Consider the following 18502-nt stretch of genomic DNA (forward strand, 5'->3'; position numbering starts at 1 on the left):
TCATTCTGTTCAACTGCTTAGGATAGATATTTATTATCTAAGATCGATTCTTCAAGCTGAATCTCCTAAATCTCTGATTCCGTTGGAAAATATATCATAAACGACGTGCCACCAAAAGTAAAGATTTCTAATAATGGAAATAAAGTACACACGCTTTTAGCATTTCAAGAATTAATTGGACTTTGCCAATCGGTTTAATATTCACATCAAATCTCTAGTTTGTTATTATTATGGTTTCGTTCACCGTGTGTTATTATTACCTGAAATACACAATACATTATAATGAATACATCCACGTGATTTATCCGTTGAACGATGACGTTAATATACGGTTTATGTATATTACTCGTAGTTGGCGACAATTTTGTAAGAAACGGGAATATAATGGATGTTCGCGATTTTGGTGATGTTGAAAATATGAAACGACAGTGATTAATCGATTCTAATAAAAATGTAATATAGCAGAAAAATATTGCAATTCGAATCTAATCTAAAACATAGATTACTATTAAGTTGTCCTTAAAATTTTGGTAAGATAACTAATTGACTGCGTTCGCGTTCGCACTCGTATGTCGTGAATTAATCGAGGAAATATCGTGTCGATTTTTCAACGGAAAACTTTCAACGTTGTCATTAATCAACGTTGGAACGTTATATTTCAGGTTGGTCATTTTGCACTTTCGTGACCTGGCCACGACACACCCTAGGATACTTTTATTATTTCCGCTCAGTCCCGGGGGGGGGGGGGTCATATCGTTACAATTCATTAGGAAACACGCTAGCTGTACAACATTGTTCTATACTTTCCTCGAAACACATTAACTTTATTCTATACCTATACTATATGATTCAGTGATCCAGTCAAAAATACGATACGTTAATATGTTGATTACTTGCATTGTAAACTGTATCTCAATACTTTTTAATTTTAACACAACAATATTTATAAGCACGTCCGATATTTTTGTAGCTACGAATCGAGAGAAAATTTATATTAAATTTCTAGAAAGTTTTCAACGAAGGTTTCAGCGTTCCTTTGCGTTTTTATAGCTGTTTGAGTTAAAATTATATTGAAAAATTCAAAGACTCGCAATTAAAATTTCAGCCTTAAATTTTAGACTCTTTTTTTCTATCTATTTTGGGAGATGTAAATTCAAAGAATTTTTCCGCAACAGTTTGCACGAAATATCATAGAAAATTGCACGTTATTTTTTAGTTCTCGTGCATTTCGTGAAACAACGCTTACGGACGATTCGATAGTAGACTCTTTGATTATCGCGCGGGAACGTTTGGCTCATCTTATGACAAATTGTTGCAAATCTATTGGTTGTTATCTTATGTACCTTTGCGTTATGGCTTTTGGTTGACAGCTATTCAAATCGAATTTCTATTTTCTTAACCACGTCCGATTTCTGATTATTAGAGCACTATTAAACGTTGTTAGTCTAAAAAGAAAAAAAAAAAGAAAAAAAAGAAACCCTCGTCAAATTGTTTTCGGTTTGAGACCCCTGATTTTCGTTTACGGATAGTTTGACGAAAAGAATCGAATTTGTTGTTGTTGTTTCAAACGGAATAACTTAGCCGATGTTTCAACCGATAAGTGAGATTTAACGTTCAACGCCTGGGAAACAATAAAAACGGCTGGCGGAACGGTAGTAAATGTATTGTTTTAACGGTATAATGGTCCATGGGGGTCGGTATTAAATTTACATGGGCAGAGGTTTTGTACAGCGTGCCGCGAACTTTTAATTGTGCGGAAACTATTCGATTAATAGGACGGGCCTGTGGGTTCGATAGCGAACGAATGCCGGTATCGATTGCCATGAAGTTGTTTCGCTATTTCTACAAAGCTCCCTCGAACGTTTTCTCTTCTCCTCTTTCGCCTTTTCGTTGCTCTGTTCCGCAAATTAATAATCCCAGTTGTTTATGCGGCCCTCGATAGCCGAAGCAACACGGCTTCGAAAAACATCGTACAACCCGGTCTTAGTAAATCTCATGGACAAAGAAAATTTCCTGTCCACCTCGTTTTCCCGAATCTCCTCTTTCGTTCGAATTAAATTTTCAAACGCAGCTGCTTCAATTAACGACTACGCGCCAAAGGGAAAAGGGAAGAACACGTTTGTCGGAAGGATTTACTTGAAAATGTTCGCAGATATAATTGTCGTTACATTATTCGAGGAACGAACGGCGTTCGTTATGTATCGGAAGTACGATTTAACTTCGATAATTGGTTAAAATTAGTTTTAAACGAAAATCGTATCTTGCTTTTGTTGGAATGGTCGTTGGACTACCTCTCTTCTTTTCACAAATGTAATTGATTGACTATTCTATGACTATTCTATGCTATGAGTAATTCATTCAAAAATAAATTATTCTGTTTCAGGAATGGAAGCGATCATGTCAGAATTCTTTAACGATACCACGACTGCGTTTTACATCATATTGATCGTTTGGATCGCTGATCAGTACGATGCTATTTGCTGTCACACACCGGTTACAAAAAGACACTGGTTACGGTGAGTTTTGATCTGTTTGTAGCTATCGAATCACTTGCGCTAAAATTCCTATTTTGCTTAGTAATAAACACAGTTGTTTGCAACCCTTAACTTTAACTTTTCCTCTAACAGGAATATTGCTTAAAATAATATGTATAAAATAATAAGAATCTAATCTTTAGTTATATCTTTTAAGTATAGAAAGATACATGCAGTAGAATTGCCAATAATCCGGTACGCTAGGGACTTGATTAACGCAAAATTATTGAATTATATCTGTGTAATTTGGTAAAAGTTGGAAAACCAATATTAAAAACAGTCATGATTAATAGAATAAATTCTTACGGTAATTTTTATCCTATTTTTATGAAAATAATATCAATAGGTTGTTGAGGTAATTCTAATAAAAATACGACTAAACTCATAAATCAGACTATTCGGATAAATTGTTAATAGCGTTGTTTTGCGACCAACATCCTACAATTTTATTTTTGCTAGGATTATCAAGAAAACATAGGAAATTCCTGTTCAAATATTATTCGTCTTACTCGTCATGGAGAGCACGGTTATAACGAGTTCATTCGTAGAAGTCTCAGGGGTCGTTATACATCCCGTCCTTTTTAGATTGGGACAGAGATGATCGAAGGAGCATTTAATTAAAAAGGATTAAGCTGTATTAAGTAGCGAGTCAGTCGTAGTTCTGGGCATATCGGCAGACCTCGCCTTTTCTCTTTATCCTGGCCCGTGCACCTCCGGCTAAAACTGAAACGATCAAAGTATCTACTCTGTCTCAGAGTAGCCTTTGTTGGATGACGATAAAACGCCTTGCCTGCCTTGTCACAGTAACTTTACGAGAGGACCAACAGGAGTTTAATATACAACGCGTTTGCGAATTAAAAAAGAACGAGCCGTTGATGCTTTTGTATGCTTGAAACTACGTACCGAGGAAAGTTGAACAAAGCCTTGCCAGGACATATGGATACTTTATTAAATTACGTTTCAACTGAATTCTTCCTTCGACTTATTAAAAATTATTTTTTTATTTTTTTGATGCCCTAATCTCAAAATCATCAATTGATCGATGAATACTGATCAATTCCATCTGTTATATCGATTAATAATGGCAATAATTATAGTAATTGCTACTCCTTAGTTTGTATGTAGAAGGAATCAATTCAAACCTTTCTACATATAAACAAATCAAAATTTCACATAGTCACAGAGGATTTAAATATCTTTCTGACATTCTGAGAAATACCGATCTATATTTCTTAATGAAACAATTAGGCCGGTATTCGCATATGTTACCAGATTTCTGTATAATTGAGGACGAATGCGTATACCTTCGGTAATTATTGCTGTTTATTGATTAGCATGGAATGCGTAGATCTCGAGCGCGGTATGTGCAGAGAAATCCTGATTAAACAGTGCGGTCTATGGCAGCCTACGAAGTGTATCATCCGTATGTTCATGCAGGTCGTAGGTCGTTTGCTCATTCCTGCTACGTGGTCCTCGTGGTTATTAAACTCGATTTGTCTTTCGCATTGGTTTGATTGTCACTCCATTGCCATAAATACTTTCGATCAACCTAGATTTGGCAAATTGTCGCGTTCGACCATTCGCCGTCCGTCGGTGGTTGTGTGCGGATGTCAAAGCCGGATCAGGATGAAATCCCTCGCGTAGAGGTATCGAGTTTTACGCTCGATGTGTCTTACCAGCGGTCGAGAGATAGAGATAGAGATAGAGATAGAGATAGAGAGAGAGAGAGAGAGAGAGAGAAGCACGATGCAATTTCCTTAGACTGACAAAGGTATAGGACGGAACATTAGGGACATTAGACGGCGATTAAACAAAATTGTCGCCGGTTGCTTGGGATGTTTGAACAGATTGGTGACGCGCAAGTAAACGGTCACCGAAATTGCTCGCGGGTAGGAGATGACATGTTTAAAGCGGAACATTTTAAATGATCGTGGAAGTTTGAGAAATCAAGTTGGTTGGAACAAGGAAGTTCCGATCAAACAGGGAGCAATTGAGAATGATAAATTCCAGAATAAAATTCTATAAAATTGTTGAAATTAGGAAATATATCGAGGAAAATGTTATATGAGTAATTAATAAATTTGTTGAAGAACAGTTTTTTCACAGACCAAAGAAATTTAGCTCTGAAAGGATTAAATTTTATTTATAATACAATTGTGTAGTGCATTGATTATTCGGTTGGCAGTTGAAATTAGTATTTGCATTTTTATGCAAGTAAATTGTGTTTAATGAATAAGGCAGTCAATTCCAAAGGGGCAAAAATTAAGCAGACATTCGATTAACCCATGTCTATCATTCTTCGGAAAGGATCGTTGCAAGGTTTTATTATATTTTGACATTTGTGTAGCATTGTACGAATTACTTAATGCGTTGGATTTAGATTTCGAATAAAGAGAAAATTATATGTACATTGTTTCAAAAATATCAGTAAGAAGAAAATTCAGATATATCTGGATTAATATGTTATTCAGAACGAAACATAAAGGAGACATTCTTTTATTCGCTACATCTTAATTTTTGGAATATATTTTCCGATCAGCTTAGTTTAACCTCGGCGTTGATTTAGTTGGTAGTAAGCGTGGAAAGGGCATAGATCTAAACGGCTTTACTCTCTGGCGAAACATGGTCGTAAGGACAGTTAGGTTTCCTTTAGGTAGGTTCGAGGTTAGACACGCAGCATTAGAACAACCGGTGTTAGACAACAATTAAGCAGATCTGACGGTGGTAATACTCCTGTAGTACCGCTTCCAAGTACCAGAATTATGTGTTGCATTGTGTTCAGTCTACGTCGTTGGCTGCGAGATTTACACTAGATCGACTTTAATTGCATAAACAAGATTCGTTCGACGAACAGGGTAATCGGCTTCTTTTTATCCGTGCAAGTTAGTTTTCTCAAAACGAAGGAAAAGTACTTGGTTCGATCTCTTTTCCGTGCCAGAGCTATTTCGCTCGAGCTTCAACTCGGATCGGTTTTTGTCACGTAAACCAAATAGATTTAATGAACGGTGATGGCCCCTTTTAGAAAAATTGGCTTTTTAAAGGCGAATGAGCGCTGTCTCAAGATTCGTTCCTTTTAGAATTTAGATGAATATAAAGTTTGTGTTAATCTAATGCATTCTTTTATTAGTAATTAAAGCACATATAAATAAGTACGTAAATAAGTGACGGTTTGATCATTTAATTTATACTAAATTTTTAATGAAATGGCGTGTTTCATACGTTGAACGAATAATTTCTACACTTGTGAAAATTATATATGACGATAGCAAGTATGTCGTAATAACAAGTATATTGTTCGAAAATGGTGATGAAAGTAACCGTGGGCTGATCCGATTAACCGCAAAGCGTTTTCTATCCGAAGTCATTTCTATCGACCAGATGTAAGCGTGGTTCAATTTACTGCTCTACGATCTTCAGTTCTTAGAGTTCTGGTTGCCTGACTTTGGGTTACGATAGGTATGCAACTATGTAACACCGAACACCCTCGACCGACTGTTTCTACGGGTCATCCGCTTTTAATTAGAAACTCGACTTCCGCTTACACGTGGTTTATCCGATACTTCGTGTTCGGTTCCCGTCTCTATTCTCCCATCATTCGTAATCCAAAGCCTTTATCGGTGGGAACATGGATCGAAACGAAGAACATGATTAATGCAAAGATCTACGATAGTTTGATTTGTTAACATTTTAAAGTTAAAAGTTATTTTACAGGTTAAAAGATTCGTCAATACACAAAAATGATTAACTCCTTAACTATAAACTTTTTTTTATTTGTTTTTACTGCTGTGAAAGGAAAAGAATCGCATCGTACAAACAATTTCTCGTTTTGTTTTTAAATTAGCGAAGTCTCGTATACATGAACATCATGATATGGATCTTCGATTTGTTTTGAATATCTTTTGGGCTACGCGATGCATAAAAAATTTTCTTGCAAATTTGTCCGACTCTCTTGCGTATACTTTTACTACGGATCAGAATGAAACTCTGGAAGTGAAATCAATGCTGTGCAGTACAGTAACGTTTCGTTCGTTCACACGCTGGAAATCGCTAGCGATACGAAAGAATAGACATTGCCGGAAGGCAAAAGCTGCTGAAAGTTCAGTGATTGCCATACTTGATATCTGTTGCTCGTAGAATTGGGTATTTTCACGTGTTTCTTGCTCTTTTTACATACCACATACGTAGACACCTAGATACTTACGAACAATATTTTTTCTTCCCAATTTCTACAAGTAAAGAATCCTTTGGTTGTATCGTAAAAATAGAACGAATAATTTTTTATTAACCCTTTAGAAATCCGAATATGCGAAATGACTTTATACAGATTGTTTGGACGATAAAGATTGTGAGCTTGCTTTCATTCCCATAGCATGAACGTAGTTAATTGTATCATATAGTAATGATATTTAAAATTATTTCATATAATATAACAAAATAACATTTCTTTGTGGCAATACGTAGACAGATGCTTATGAACGATATCTATCGATATCGAACCGTTCACAACGTTTGAATACGACATACATTTACTGATTGTCATAAGAACCAATCTGCGATGAGCTTGTTTTAAAGACTGGAGGATAAATGCAATCGAGCAATTGGTTTCACAGGCTCGGCCTGTTAAAACCTCAACCCCGGTAGTAAGAGTTTCATTCATTTGTTCAAGGGAAAGGGTCACTGTTCGTAGTCTAGCCAGCATGCACGTTGTATGTTGTCGAAAACAATTAGAAAAGTGCTTTGTTGAAGCGTTTCAGGGTGCGTGGTGTCCGATAATACGGATTTGGTGTTTGACTTCTGAAATCGAGATGAAAGAAGTGGTCCGCTTAACAGATTTAAATCTCTAATAATTGACGAACAACAATGTTCGAACCCCGTGATCGTCAATGTAAAAAGAAAATCGGTCGTTGTGTTGAAACATAAAAGTAACAGAGAAAATCTGCTAATTTGAAACGTATTGGAAAATTTTTCAAGTCGGAACAAAGATGATATATCGAAAAGAAAAATGGAAATATTTTAATTTTTTTATGTTACACGACGCAAAATGCTAGAAAATCCTGGTTATGTTCAATTTATGATAATTCTGTCAGGATGAACAGGAAAGCAAGCACGTTTCACTTTCGCACAAATATTTGTTGCCTCGAAAAGCAATCGAAATTAATATCGCAATTCGTTAATGATTATTTTGTAATTTCCCTTCGTGCGCGTTTCATCGCATGTCTAGCGTACATGTTTTTCATGCAAAGCGCAAATTAATATAGTTTCCGTGTAATGGTCGAGCAAATAATTTCAGAGAGGGGTCGAGTATAAATCGTGCATAATTAACGACGAAACGTATTTTTAATTTAACTCGGCCGGAACATTTTATTCTTTCCGGCGGTTTTAGTGTATTCTATGCTCTCTCCTCCTCTGCCCATATTATCTTCCGCCGCCGTGAATCTCTTAATTATTTTTCTCGCTTGTTTTCACACGCGAGCAGCTTTTTTACGCTTCTTTTTCACGGTTATGAAAACCGGGTAGTGAAAAAATTATTACGATGTGATTTTACGTTTCTTCGTGAATATTAAATTACATCTATATATAAGAACGTTGGAGCGGTGCCATTTGATAAAGTTTGAAGTCGCGAAACTGAAAATATGTATTTTTATTAGGTGTTTAAAACTCGATAACCCAGATAATCCACCCCGTGTGTAGCACGTACGTACGTTTCAAAATGAGAACTACGCGAGATCCATTACAAAGAATTAGGATGAGCTAGTGGGCGACGAGTATGATTGATGCGAGGGCGTGGATGCTCTCGGATTACCGAGTGAATTGTCATTGCCAATAGTATTCAAATATTATGATCCATAGGGGTTTGATGTACACAAATATTTGTGTTTTCCCCATTTAGGGGAATTACCAAAATTGTACCATATTTTAGTTTCATTGCAATTTTTGTATCATTTTCTTCGTAAATTTTTGTTTGAATATATACTATTCTAAAATATCATTTTAAATAAATATGATCATAAAATATCATTTTAAATAAATGAGAGTAATTTCATCTAGATACATAGTTTGCGGGCGACATTTAAATTGCTTTAGAAAAAGAGAAGAAAATGCCTCGTCCATTTCCATTGAATTAAATTACTATCACCGTATTCCGAAGTGGAATCAAGATTTGTTTTTCTCTTTTTTACTTACATATATCGTTCTTTTCATGCTGTTCGAATGTATTTGCTTCCAGTTGATATGAACAACGACGGAATAGTTAGGGAAAGAAAGATGAGAGAGAGAGAGAGAGAGAGAGAGAGAGAGAGAACGCGACCTGGAAGTCTTAGTTTCACGATACGCGATGGTGTTAGGTCGTCGCCAGGGGTGTGCACTTTACTTTCAATCCGTAACGTGGGTCTGGATTCTCAGCGGTTCGTAGATAACGCACGTTCAGTCCCATTTGAGCCTAGAAGGGCTGTCTTTTCCTTCAGCATTCTGCTTGGCTGACTTATCCGACCTTGTGTGCACATACAGGCACGGGAGTCTCTTCTTTTCAAGCTGAATTCGTGTAAATAGCTACATTAGCTCGAATAATGATCTAATGTAATAATTTAATACTTTCGCTCGTCATTGACTACTCTGGTGACGCTTGAGGATTAACGATTGTATTTAGCAGAGCGATTAACATCGTAGGAAGTTTAAAATTGGACCAAAAATTTATTAGGTATGTAGTATGTAAATTGGTTTAATGATTTTAGATTATTAAATTTTCATGCGTATGAGGTTATTTTAAATTCAAGTATTTTCCCGTCTTGTGTAATTTTAAAGAAATACAATTGTTGTTTATGTAATTTTACTTAAACGAAGTTGCATGATGAAAATTATTCCGATGATTTAGTTTATTTTACATGATACATAGATAAAATTTTGATTTCGTTTAAAGAGGCATCGAGCCAATGTACATACTTGATAGTTTGTCTATGATCTTTCCATTATTGTATATTTTATGCGAAATGTTTGTTGAAGTTCGTTCGCGTTTTGAAGTAGAAAACAAAATTTTGTAAGATATTTCGCATCTAATTTATACTTCGTATTATAAGCATGGCATAATAACCGTAAAAGTGTTTTTTAGTAGTTTACTGAATATTTGCAAATTGTTCCCAGAGCAATTTGTTGAATAATATTAAATTCAAAAGGAAATTCATTAGCGTAGCTGTGTATTTACGAGCAACTTTCCAGTTACAACGTAGGTTGTGATAATGATCGTGATATTTAAGACTACGTTAAAATTTAATAACTTAATATAAGCGTCATTTCTGCTCTGCTCAGATTTTCTAAATAGTTCGTCGAGTTATCAGTGTATATGTGCAACTTCCTTAGTTCTAATTTATATTTCGAGACAAGATGGTACTAAATTTTGACCTCACGCAGCTATAATTCCATTGTACTTTCTAACTTTGGGTAACAGCGTTCTTAATGCCAACGAGAATTGCCTGCTAAAATTCTTCATACTTTCGCTATATTTGCATAGTTTGTTGCGAGATAAAATGGAAATAGATTGTTCCAAAATCTTCTTCAACGTTCGAAACGTTAATTCTTAGTTGGCAAAGTTTACCTTTAGATTTGACCTTTACGAGCAACTTGGTTGCTTAGTTTATTTATACCTAATTCGTATGGGCCTTACCAAAGAATTTACTTTGACATATTAGATTACTACCGTAAGCATACTTGCGGAAAAGCGGTGACCCAACGCTTGAAAGTATCGGCAAAAAACGGCATTGCCGAATCGACTCGAATCGAATTGAATCGTATTGAATTCAGTTGAATGAGATCGTATCGAATTGAGTCGAGTCGACTCGAGTCGAATCGAATCGAATCGATTTTCAATCCGGGCACTGGAGTTCCGACGGTGTACGTCGCGTCACGTCATTTCCGTTCCATTCTACTTGTCCTGTATTTACATTTCGCTAGCGGCGAATTAACCCTACGAAAGGCATCGTTCTCTCGCAGGAACTAGTATCCTGTCGCCGCGGGTGCCTCGTCGGTGGGTGTCGTGTCGGTGGGTGCCATTACTGGCGTCGACGCCACGCGTGTGTCGCCACGGCTCGCAAGTGGCGCGTCGAGTGCTTACAATCAGCTGGGCTTGTCCGCAAATAACACCGGAGGATGATTATGATTGAATAAGGCCCGTAATTGAGGCTATTGAGCAATTATATAAATAACAAGCACACACCACGGACACCGACAGCCAGCAGAAGCTTATAGACGGAACACGGGCCCCATAAACGCATACCACGAGTGCGACTGGTGGACAGCCTGGGGTGTTATTTCAGTATGATGGGGAGAGAGTGGCACGGGGGTATGGCTCGTTCTACGGGGGATGGTTCTCCCTTTCTCTCTTTATCGTTCTCCCCTGGCCTGGTTGTCGAGGCAGGAGCGCCAGCCGAGTTGCCTGGAAAATTACAGTGCAAACATAACCTGCACCTATATGTATACCGCGTGCCCTCGGCACATCGCGTTGCTACGTTAGTGTATACGCCGTTAGGCGGGGCCGGTGATCTCGAATTCCCTTCCTTTTGCCTCTCCACCATCGAACTCTTATCATTTTAACTACCAACCTCCGCGATCAGTTCGATCTCTTGACGCTGTTCCAAACAGAATCATGAATATTGTCAAGCTAAAATAAGTCTCCGAAAATTGATCGTAACACCGTTCTTTCATTTGCGGAAAAGACTATAAGGTTGATGTTCCAGAGTGGTCGAAGAAGGGAGAGATTGAAGTTTAATCCTTAACGGTAGAGCTTGCCGAAAGGTAGCTGGAGTGTGATTAATTTCTTATGAGGGATGAAAAATGAGATTCGAGTGTCTGCTGTTTAATGAACGTTGTACGATCTACAAGGTTGCTGGTTTTTAATTTCAATGGGTATGAGATCGCGTTTCGCTTGTTTGGGATTGTACGAAGGTTCGAGCGAAGTAATAAGTATCGCCATCGCGTTAACAGACTATCGAGAGATCTTTTTTATATTTTGTTGGAACGCGTAAATCGATAAATAATAGTTCTTATTTAACTAGTGCGAATTACGTGCGATTCCGAATGGTGTTAACTACTATGTAGCTATGCAGTTGTTTTGAAACCACTCACGCACGTTTACTCGGATTATGTACTTAAACGCGATGTTTTCATCTTATCTCCTCGTGTTGGAAAATATCCTGTTTGTTGATTGAATTGTGTTTAAATATTTTTAAAAGCTTTGCAACACGAATATGTAAAAATTCAGAGAAACAAGTTTAAGGTAACAATTTCAAAATACGATAGAATAATATTTGATAACACCTATTTATTTAAAGCTTTATATTTCGACAGGTATTTCTTGTTTTTTACCACTTAACTATACCTGTTAACTATCTAAAAAATATTCACAATCTAAAAGATAATCTTTCTTTCTATATACTCTTTCTATATTTGCTCCGATATATTTCATGTTTAATGTTCAATATTACTCCTATATACATTTTAAACGTAATTCGCTAGAATTCTTATACATTATTTCATCTTTCCCAGTGAAAATTTTTTGAACATTGCTCGTTCTCTTATTCGAGCAAAGAGGGCAACATCGCAAGAACCTATAATTACTTTCCACCAACCTCTGATGTTTACCTCCTAGAGGTGGACTTCGGAAGGAAATGGCAAGGGATGAAGCTCGATACACACGGAGTTGGCGTTTTAATCAGGGTGTCGCGTTCGTCTCGGGTATCTAGGATAGGACGGTGATACGGGATGCATGGAAGCAGAGAAGCGTCAGACAGGCGCCAGCCAGAACGGTGTTCTGGCTCCGACGCTGACGGAACCAAGAGCTGACTTCATTTTCCACAGATCGCCCTTTCGCATTCCGTCTATATACGATCGGTCAACGCTTTTGTCCACGCGACAGGGTGCCGAAACACCCTCCACAGGGGGTTCCTTTTACCTCTAGACGTATGGATTTACGTCTTACCCCGCTACGAAGATCGATAGCTCTGGATATGAAACCGATATCGACGCGTGCGAAAAATTCTCCTGACAAGGATACCATCTTCGGACCCCTTGTTTAGGAATTTTCAGCTTGCCCAACAGAAATCCTCGTCGTTCGCGTTCTGACATTATTTTTCTTGTCTCTTTCTACCTTTCCCTTTTCTTCAAAATGCTTAATTTAAATAGCGTTAAACGTCATTTGTTTATCTGTTTTATTGATTGTCCTCTTCGATCCATGTTTTTGCGACAGCGTTAATTTCTGTTTGATTTATTCTTTCGAATTAAAATTTGAAAAATATGTACTGCCATCGTCCAAACCCAAATCGATTCGTGTAGTCTTGGAACGAAGATGAACGATGTAACAGAACACGATAGCTGGAAATTCTTTTTTATAAACCCGTGGAAGATTTAGAAAGTTTAGTCGCAATTCGATAACGTTTTATTTGTCGTGGAATTTGAATTATTCAATGCTGCGGATATACCATTATGCAGAAGGTGTTGGGTATAGTGCTGTTTTCCCGAAACGAAAACGTAGGTACGTTATTTACCGCACAGGACACATGATTAATCGTAAACAGTGGATAGAAAATTAGTCCCCCTAAGATAATTAGTTAACATAATTAATTTTCTTGACTACCGGCAGCATGGTTTGGAATACCAAACAGGAACTGCTGGTTATGTTCAGAAAAATGCTTTGTCTAAAGAGAGGAATAGTAATCGATCTTATGTTACTTGCTGCGTTACTCTGAGTTCTGTCGACGAAACGTTAACATAGCGTACATTGATATCTACCACAATATTTGTCAATCAATTTCCTAATCAAATCGATTGATATAAAATTTCAAAATTTTTTAATTTGAGGAAGCAACGAACTGGTTTTCGAATACATTTCAACGATGGTTCTTAATATAAAGTAATTCGCAAAATAGCATTCGTAATGTATTACAAAAAAGGAAAGATTGTAAGTGTGAGGGATTATATACATAGTTGCATCTTTGTTTGTAATTTCATTTTGAACAAATTGAAAATCGTCTGGTGCGAATCGCGAGTTTTTTCGCACGATAACTATGTCGGAGAAATTGAATTTTTTCGAGGCGTATTATAATTCACATCCCAACACGAAATTCCGGCGACATTGAAAAGATGAATATTGTCGTCTTAAGGAGCGAATGTGTTAAACGTAGTTGTACGGAAGAATATTCGATCTCGAGCCTTCCGCTGGGATACGCTTATAAAATTAAGGGATAATGAGAATTAACGAGAATGATAACAATCTGCACACAACGATATTTTCTTCGCGTTATCGAGGCAACGTCGCTGAAGGGAAGGCCTCGAAATGAATACAGATTCGCAGTGTTTTAACTCGGTATAAGGGTCGAGAACGAGAAAGTATGCGCATTAGCCTGTAAAATAATGTCGAGGAACTAATCATTAGCAGTTCCCTTACTCTTTTTTCGACTTAGCTTTGACAGTGTATAACCAATTGCTTATTTGCTATGTAATCGACTTTACGAACAAGAGTCAACAAATGCAGAACCAACCAAGTAAATGGTCATTGGAAATGAAATTTGTTCATATTCTCGATTACGTTCGATTACGCCAATTTTCTCACTTTTCTTTTCGTTTACTTTTCGACACGCCTCTTGTTTATAAGAATATCGAGCACAGTAATTCGATCACTCTCAAAAGTTCCACGTACTTGTCAGCTAGCGCAGTCTGGCTATCCGGGACTCGTGAAGCACCCTCGATGGCTCCTGTGCTCTAAGCACCCTTCGTCACTTTTCTGAAAATCTTTAACCGCTCTTAACTCCTTCCTCTTTTAGCAACTTTTTAATACGGTCCGTGGCAGCTGAAAATACCCAAGACAAGTCGAGTATGTGTCTTTTTTCCTCAGTCGAGGAACGTACACGCGGTAATCCAAAGTCGTTAATATTGAAATATTAATATCGCCGGGGCAACCTCCGCGAAGTGCAAATATCATTTCGAAGAGCGAGCCGGGACAAAATGAAACAGGCGAAACGGACGGAATATTCTGTAACAAATTAACTTGGACCGGTACCGGACCCGGGGAGAGAGGATCGATCCGCAGCGATATCGCTAAATTTTATGAACCGTTTCGCGGAGTTTTAATATTTCATTCGCCTACAACGCTTGTCCAGTGCTTTTAAAGCGGCGATCATTTGATTTCCGTTTTCGGTAACGCCGAATATCATCGCGAGGAATTAAGACGATTATCGAAATAATTTTATAACGTTTACTGGTAAATACCGTACCATAGATTTATGAGCTCGTTTGTTCTGGATCACGGCTACCGTGCCCCACCGAAATGTTCAAATAAAAGTGGTTAGCACATAATAAAATGCGAACGATGCTCTTAAATTTCTGTTATGCACGAGAACGTTTGGAAAATCAAGCTTGATTCGAGCGAGAACGTTCATGGGATTTTTGGGCAAGCATAGGTTGTCTCTTTAATGTTTAATTAATCCTAAATAAGTGGAATATACGTTCGCCGATAAATATCTCATTTGACAAGCCCCCGGGTATCGCGTCTGTTTAAAGTACCGCCAATGGAAAGAGTATTCGTCGAAACACATATTGCCAGTGTGCCTGCATATTTAATTTCGTGTGTCATCAAAAGCATCGGCTCGGTAGAAGTTTGGAAATGCACGCGGCCCCGGACCAAGTTTTACGACATCGTCAAAATGAAATTCCTGTTTATTCATGGTATGCGTAATTCAAAATGGCATCGCTCCCATCGCGAGAAGACTATAAATGTTCATCGCAAGATACATTTTCATGCGTCTACAAGACGTATGCCATCGTCCCTAAGATTTAGAACACTCATTTTAAACAGAGACAATCATTCTGAAAAATATTGTTGCACTCGGGAACCATGGCCTGCCGTTCGAGTACTTTTATTCATACTAAAATTATCAATCTTTATCACGTACCTAAATATACATGTTATAGATAGAATATTGTAATTAAAGTGATAAATAAAGCTGAAAATAAAGGAGCGCATATACATATGTACTCGTGTTTTCAGCTCGATCGAGGACAACGTTAATTCTGTCGAAAGCACCTGCGTAATATCAATTTTATATTGAAGCAATGGAAAGAATATACCGCACTGTGTAAATAATAGAATGTTTGAATAGCGAAATATTTGGGTAATAGAGATTACTATCGTATTGAATTGTTTGAGAAGATCTTATCGTTTTTGACAATCGATATTAAATTCTATGGAGTATTAAGTTGGATTGAAAAAGGATTATCCATTACGAGCGTTTAGCAAATAGCAAAATACCGAATCCGAGCAGATATTGGTCCTAGTTAAACGCAGCAATTAAACAGAAAAATCCACAATTGGTTAATGGGAAATGTATCATTTTTCAATGAGACAACGTTAGGCTTTACAAATTACGACAACGTGCGTAAATAAGTATCCTGTATAAATAACTTAAATCGTCAGAACATTACCGAACAAAACTCGTTAATCGTTATTTTTGATATTTGATATTAAATCTATATACCTAGAAAAAGATATTACAATTTAATCGATATCTAGATCGATTGCAATTCTTGCTTTCTCTGCTTTATAAAACTAACGTATAATGTTACGGAGGAACGTCATGTTCCTTTACATCTGGTTTTTGATATCACACGTCCGTGTGTAATGTTTAAAATCATAGGTTTGTATTCGTACAGACCGCTCGCGCAAGGATTCATTATATTAAAAATCGCACGTGGTCAAACAAAGAGAAAACAAACCAGCGGATAATACAATACGCGCGCGCAAACAAGCAGGGAACCTACTGTACAAAAGTTTCGTGATGTTTGTGTTGTCGCTCGTGATCCATCTCTCATCACCTTGTGTATATTTTTATCAATTTTATTTCTGTGCCACATATGATTCGTTCTATATGCGTAAGTAATGAAAATAATAATGCGTTCAAATGCGTCTAAACGAATTAAAGCGGCAAATTAGGAGCTGTTGTTGCAAAGCAATTTTGGAAATTAAAGTCATAGAATTCTATCTCGAATAATTTTTCTAGTAATCTCCGATTCTGTTATATCGGAATATATACTTACCCTCTTTTAAAAGAATATCAAACTTAGAAAATCAACAGAAATGGGCTTATCATATTCTCCCCGTGTGATTTTCTTGTAGATAAATAAAAAAAATTCACGCGAAAGCTTTCCTTCCACCGCTGCACACACTTATTTCTCTCGTAGCCCCTTACCCCACCTTAAAATCCAAAGTCTACACGTGTACATTTTCCTGTTAAACATCGTCCTGCTATACCTCCAGAGGAAGACGAAATCTTACCGTGCGAACAGCAGCACTGGTTAAATAAATAAAAGAAGGAAGGAAGGAATGGAATGGAATGAAACGAAACGAAACGAAACGAAACGGAAGCCATTAGCAGAGGCGGAAGCAGCGGTGGATGCGAAAAGCGGCCTGCAAATCTACCGTGGAGGAATTTCGTGATGTTCCGTGTTGCTCGCGCGATTCGTCTCTCATCATCTCGTTTATATTTTTATCACGTCTATTTCCATCCATCCTTTGGGATTCTGTGTACGTAGTATTACGTGTCCCGGCACCGTCTCCTCTCGACCTAGCTATGGCCATATACCCGTTTCAAAACCGTGACGTCGTGTCGGATCGCGTTTCTAGCGCGAGCGTGTACGCGCCGTATAGGCACTCATTTGTGTACCTGAAATTCCTGCAAATCCTCGGGAATCTGGTTCGCTGCGCAAAAGGCACGCAACGACGTATTCGCTCGATCGCAGAACAAACGTTTGCCACCCCGTCGGTTCATGCATGGACAATTTCATTACCTGTATCGGGGGCTTGGTGACGCTGGTCTGGTGGTTGCGATGGCGGAAGCGAGAGGCACGAAGGGTGCGGGGAGATCTGATGTGGGTGGCTCGACCAGTGGGTGGCGCACGGTTGGCGAGTGCGGCGGCGTGTGCAGGCGAAACTACACTATTAAATGGTGTCCTGACGGGCGCCAGTTAGGTGCACCGGGGTATGGCCCATTCTCGTCGTGTCACTCTGAATCTATTTGCATAGTAATGGCGCCGTGCTTCCCTTTCCTCCTCCACCCTCCGGCTCGCCACCCTTTAACGTATAAATACCGATACGGAAGCTTTTCAGCCGAAGAAGTTCTCGCCATGGTTCCTTCATATTGCCGGATACACCAAAGTTTCTCCTAATTCCTTGATATTTGCTCTTCCATAGTTACGCGATGTTTTTTTCCAATTTCTTTAGTCACGGAGCAGAAAATTTTATGTTCGCCACGAATCACATATCGTTAGCGTTTACTTGCGATTTAATTGGAAAAAGTTCGATCGAAATTTATAGATTAGAGTATATGATTTATATTATGTATCCATAAAATTACTGCGAAGAATTAGTTCGCTAGTTGTAGCGTTAAAATATTCAGTAACGTATCGTATACGCGTTTGACACGAGTGTAATTGAAATCGTGAAATTCATTCATTACGTAAATTCATATAAGTGTTAATGTTGCTGATAATTAGGAGGCTATTGCGAACCGGCTCCGGTGTTTCACCGGTTAGAAGACAGTCAAGAGACAGAGTTAAAGCTTACTCGAGCAATGAGTCGCGACCCCCAATTATTCGTTATAATTCTAATTATCTCGCATACTCCGAAAATCCGCAATTCTCCGTACCAGATATCCATGGAAATGTATCTCGAGACGGAGTTCGCGATAATTAGGAGCTTGCTTGGAAAGCGTAAGACGATTACGACACTACCATACCGTAGACATCGACGACGATGAATACGATGAACGGGGTGAAAAGTGGTTGCTGGGTTGGCGGGAGGAAAGAAGGACTAGGAGGATGTCTGCTGCTTTCCATTAGAAGAATAATAAACTATAACCGATATCTACTGCTTCCTAGGAAACAGGCAACTCTATCCCTCTGGTGGATCGAACAGGGGGTGGTTAACAGGA

The 18502-nt window shown here is 38.0% G+C and overlaps 1 protein-coding gene across 2 annotated transcripts in view; it reads left to right on the plus strand.

The window, feature by feature from the left end:
- Positions 1 to 18502, plus strand: part of LOC126872939 (membralin) — a 65294-nt gene that overhangs the window by 25407 nt on the left and 21385 nt on the right. For both annotated transcript variants that reach the window (XM_050633223.1, XM_050633224.1), the window contains exon 10: positions 2384 to 2516. In XM_050633223.1, the coding sequence (XP_050489180.1) occupies positions 2384 to 2516 (133 nt within the window). The remainder of the gene's footprint in view (positions 1 to 2383; positions 2517 to 18502) is intronic.

Source organism: Bombus huntii, chromosome 14 (genome assembly GCF_024542735.1).
Source record: "Bombus huntii isolate Logan2020A chromosome 14, iyBomHunt1.1, whole genome shotgun sequence".
Classification (NCBI taxonomy): domain Eukaryota; kingdom Metazoa; phylum Arthropoda; class Insecta; order Hymenoptera; family Apidae; genus Bombus; species Bombus huntii.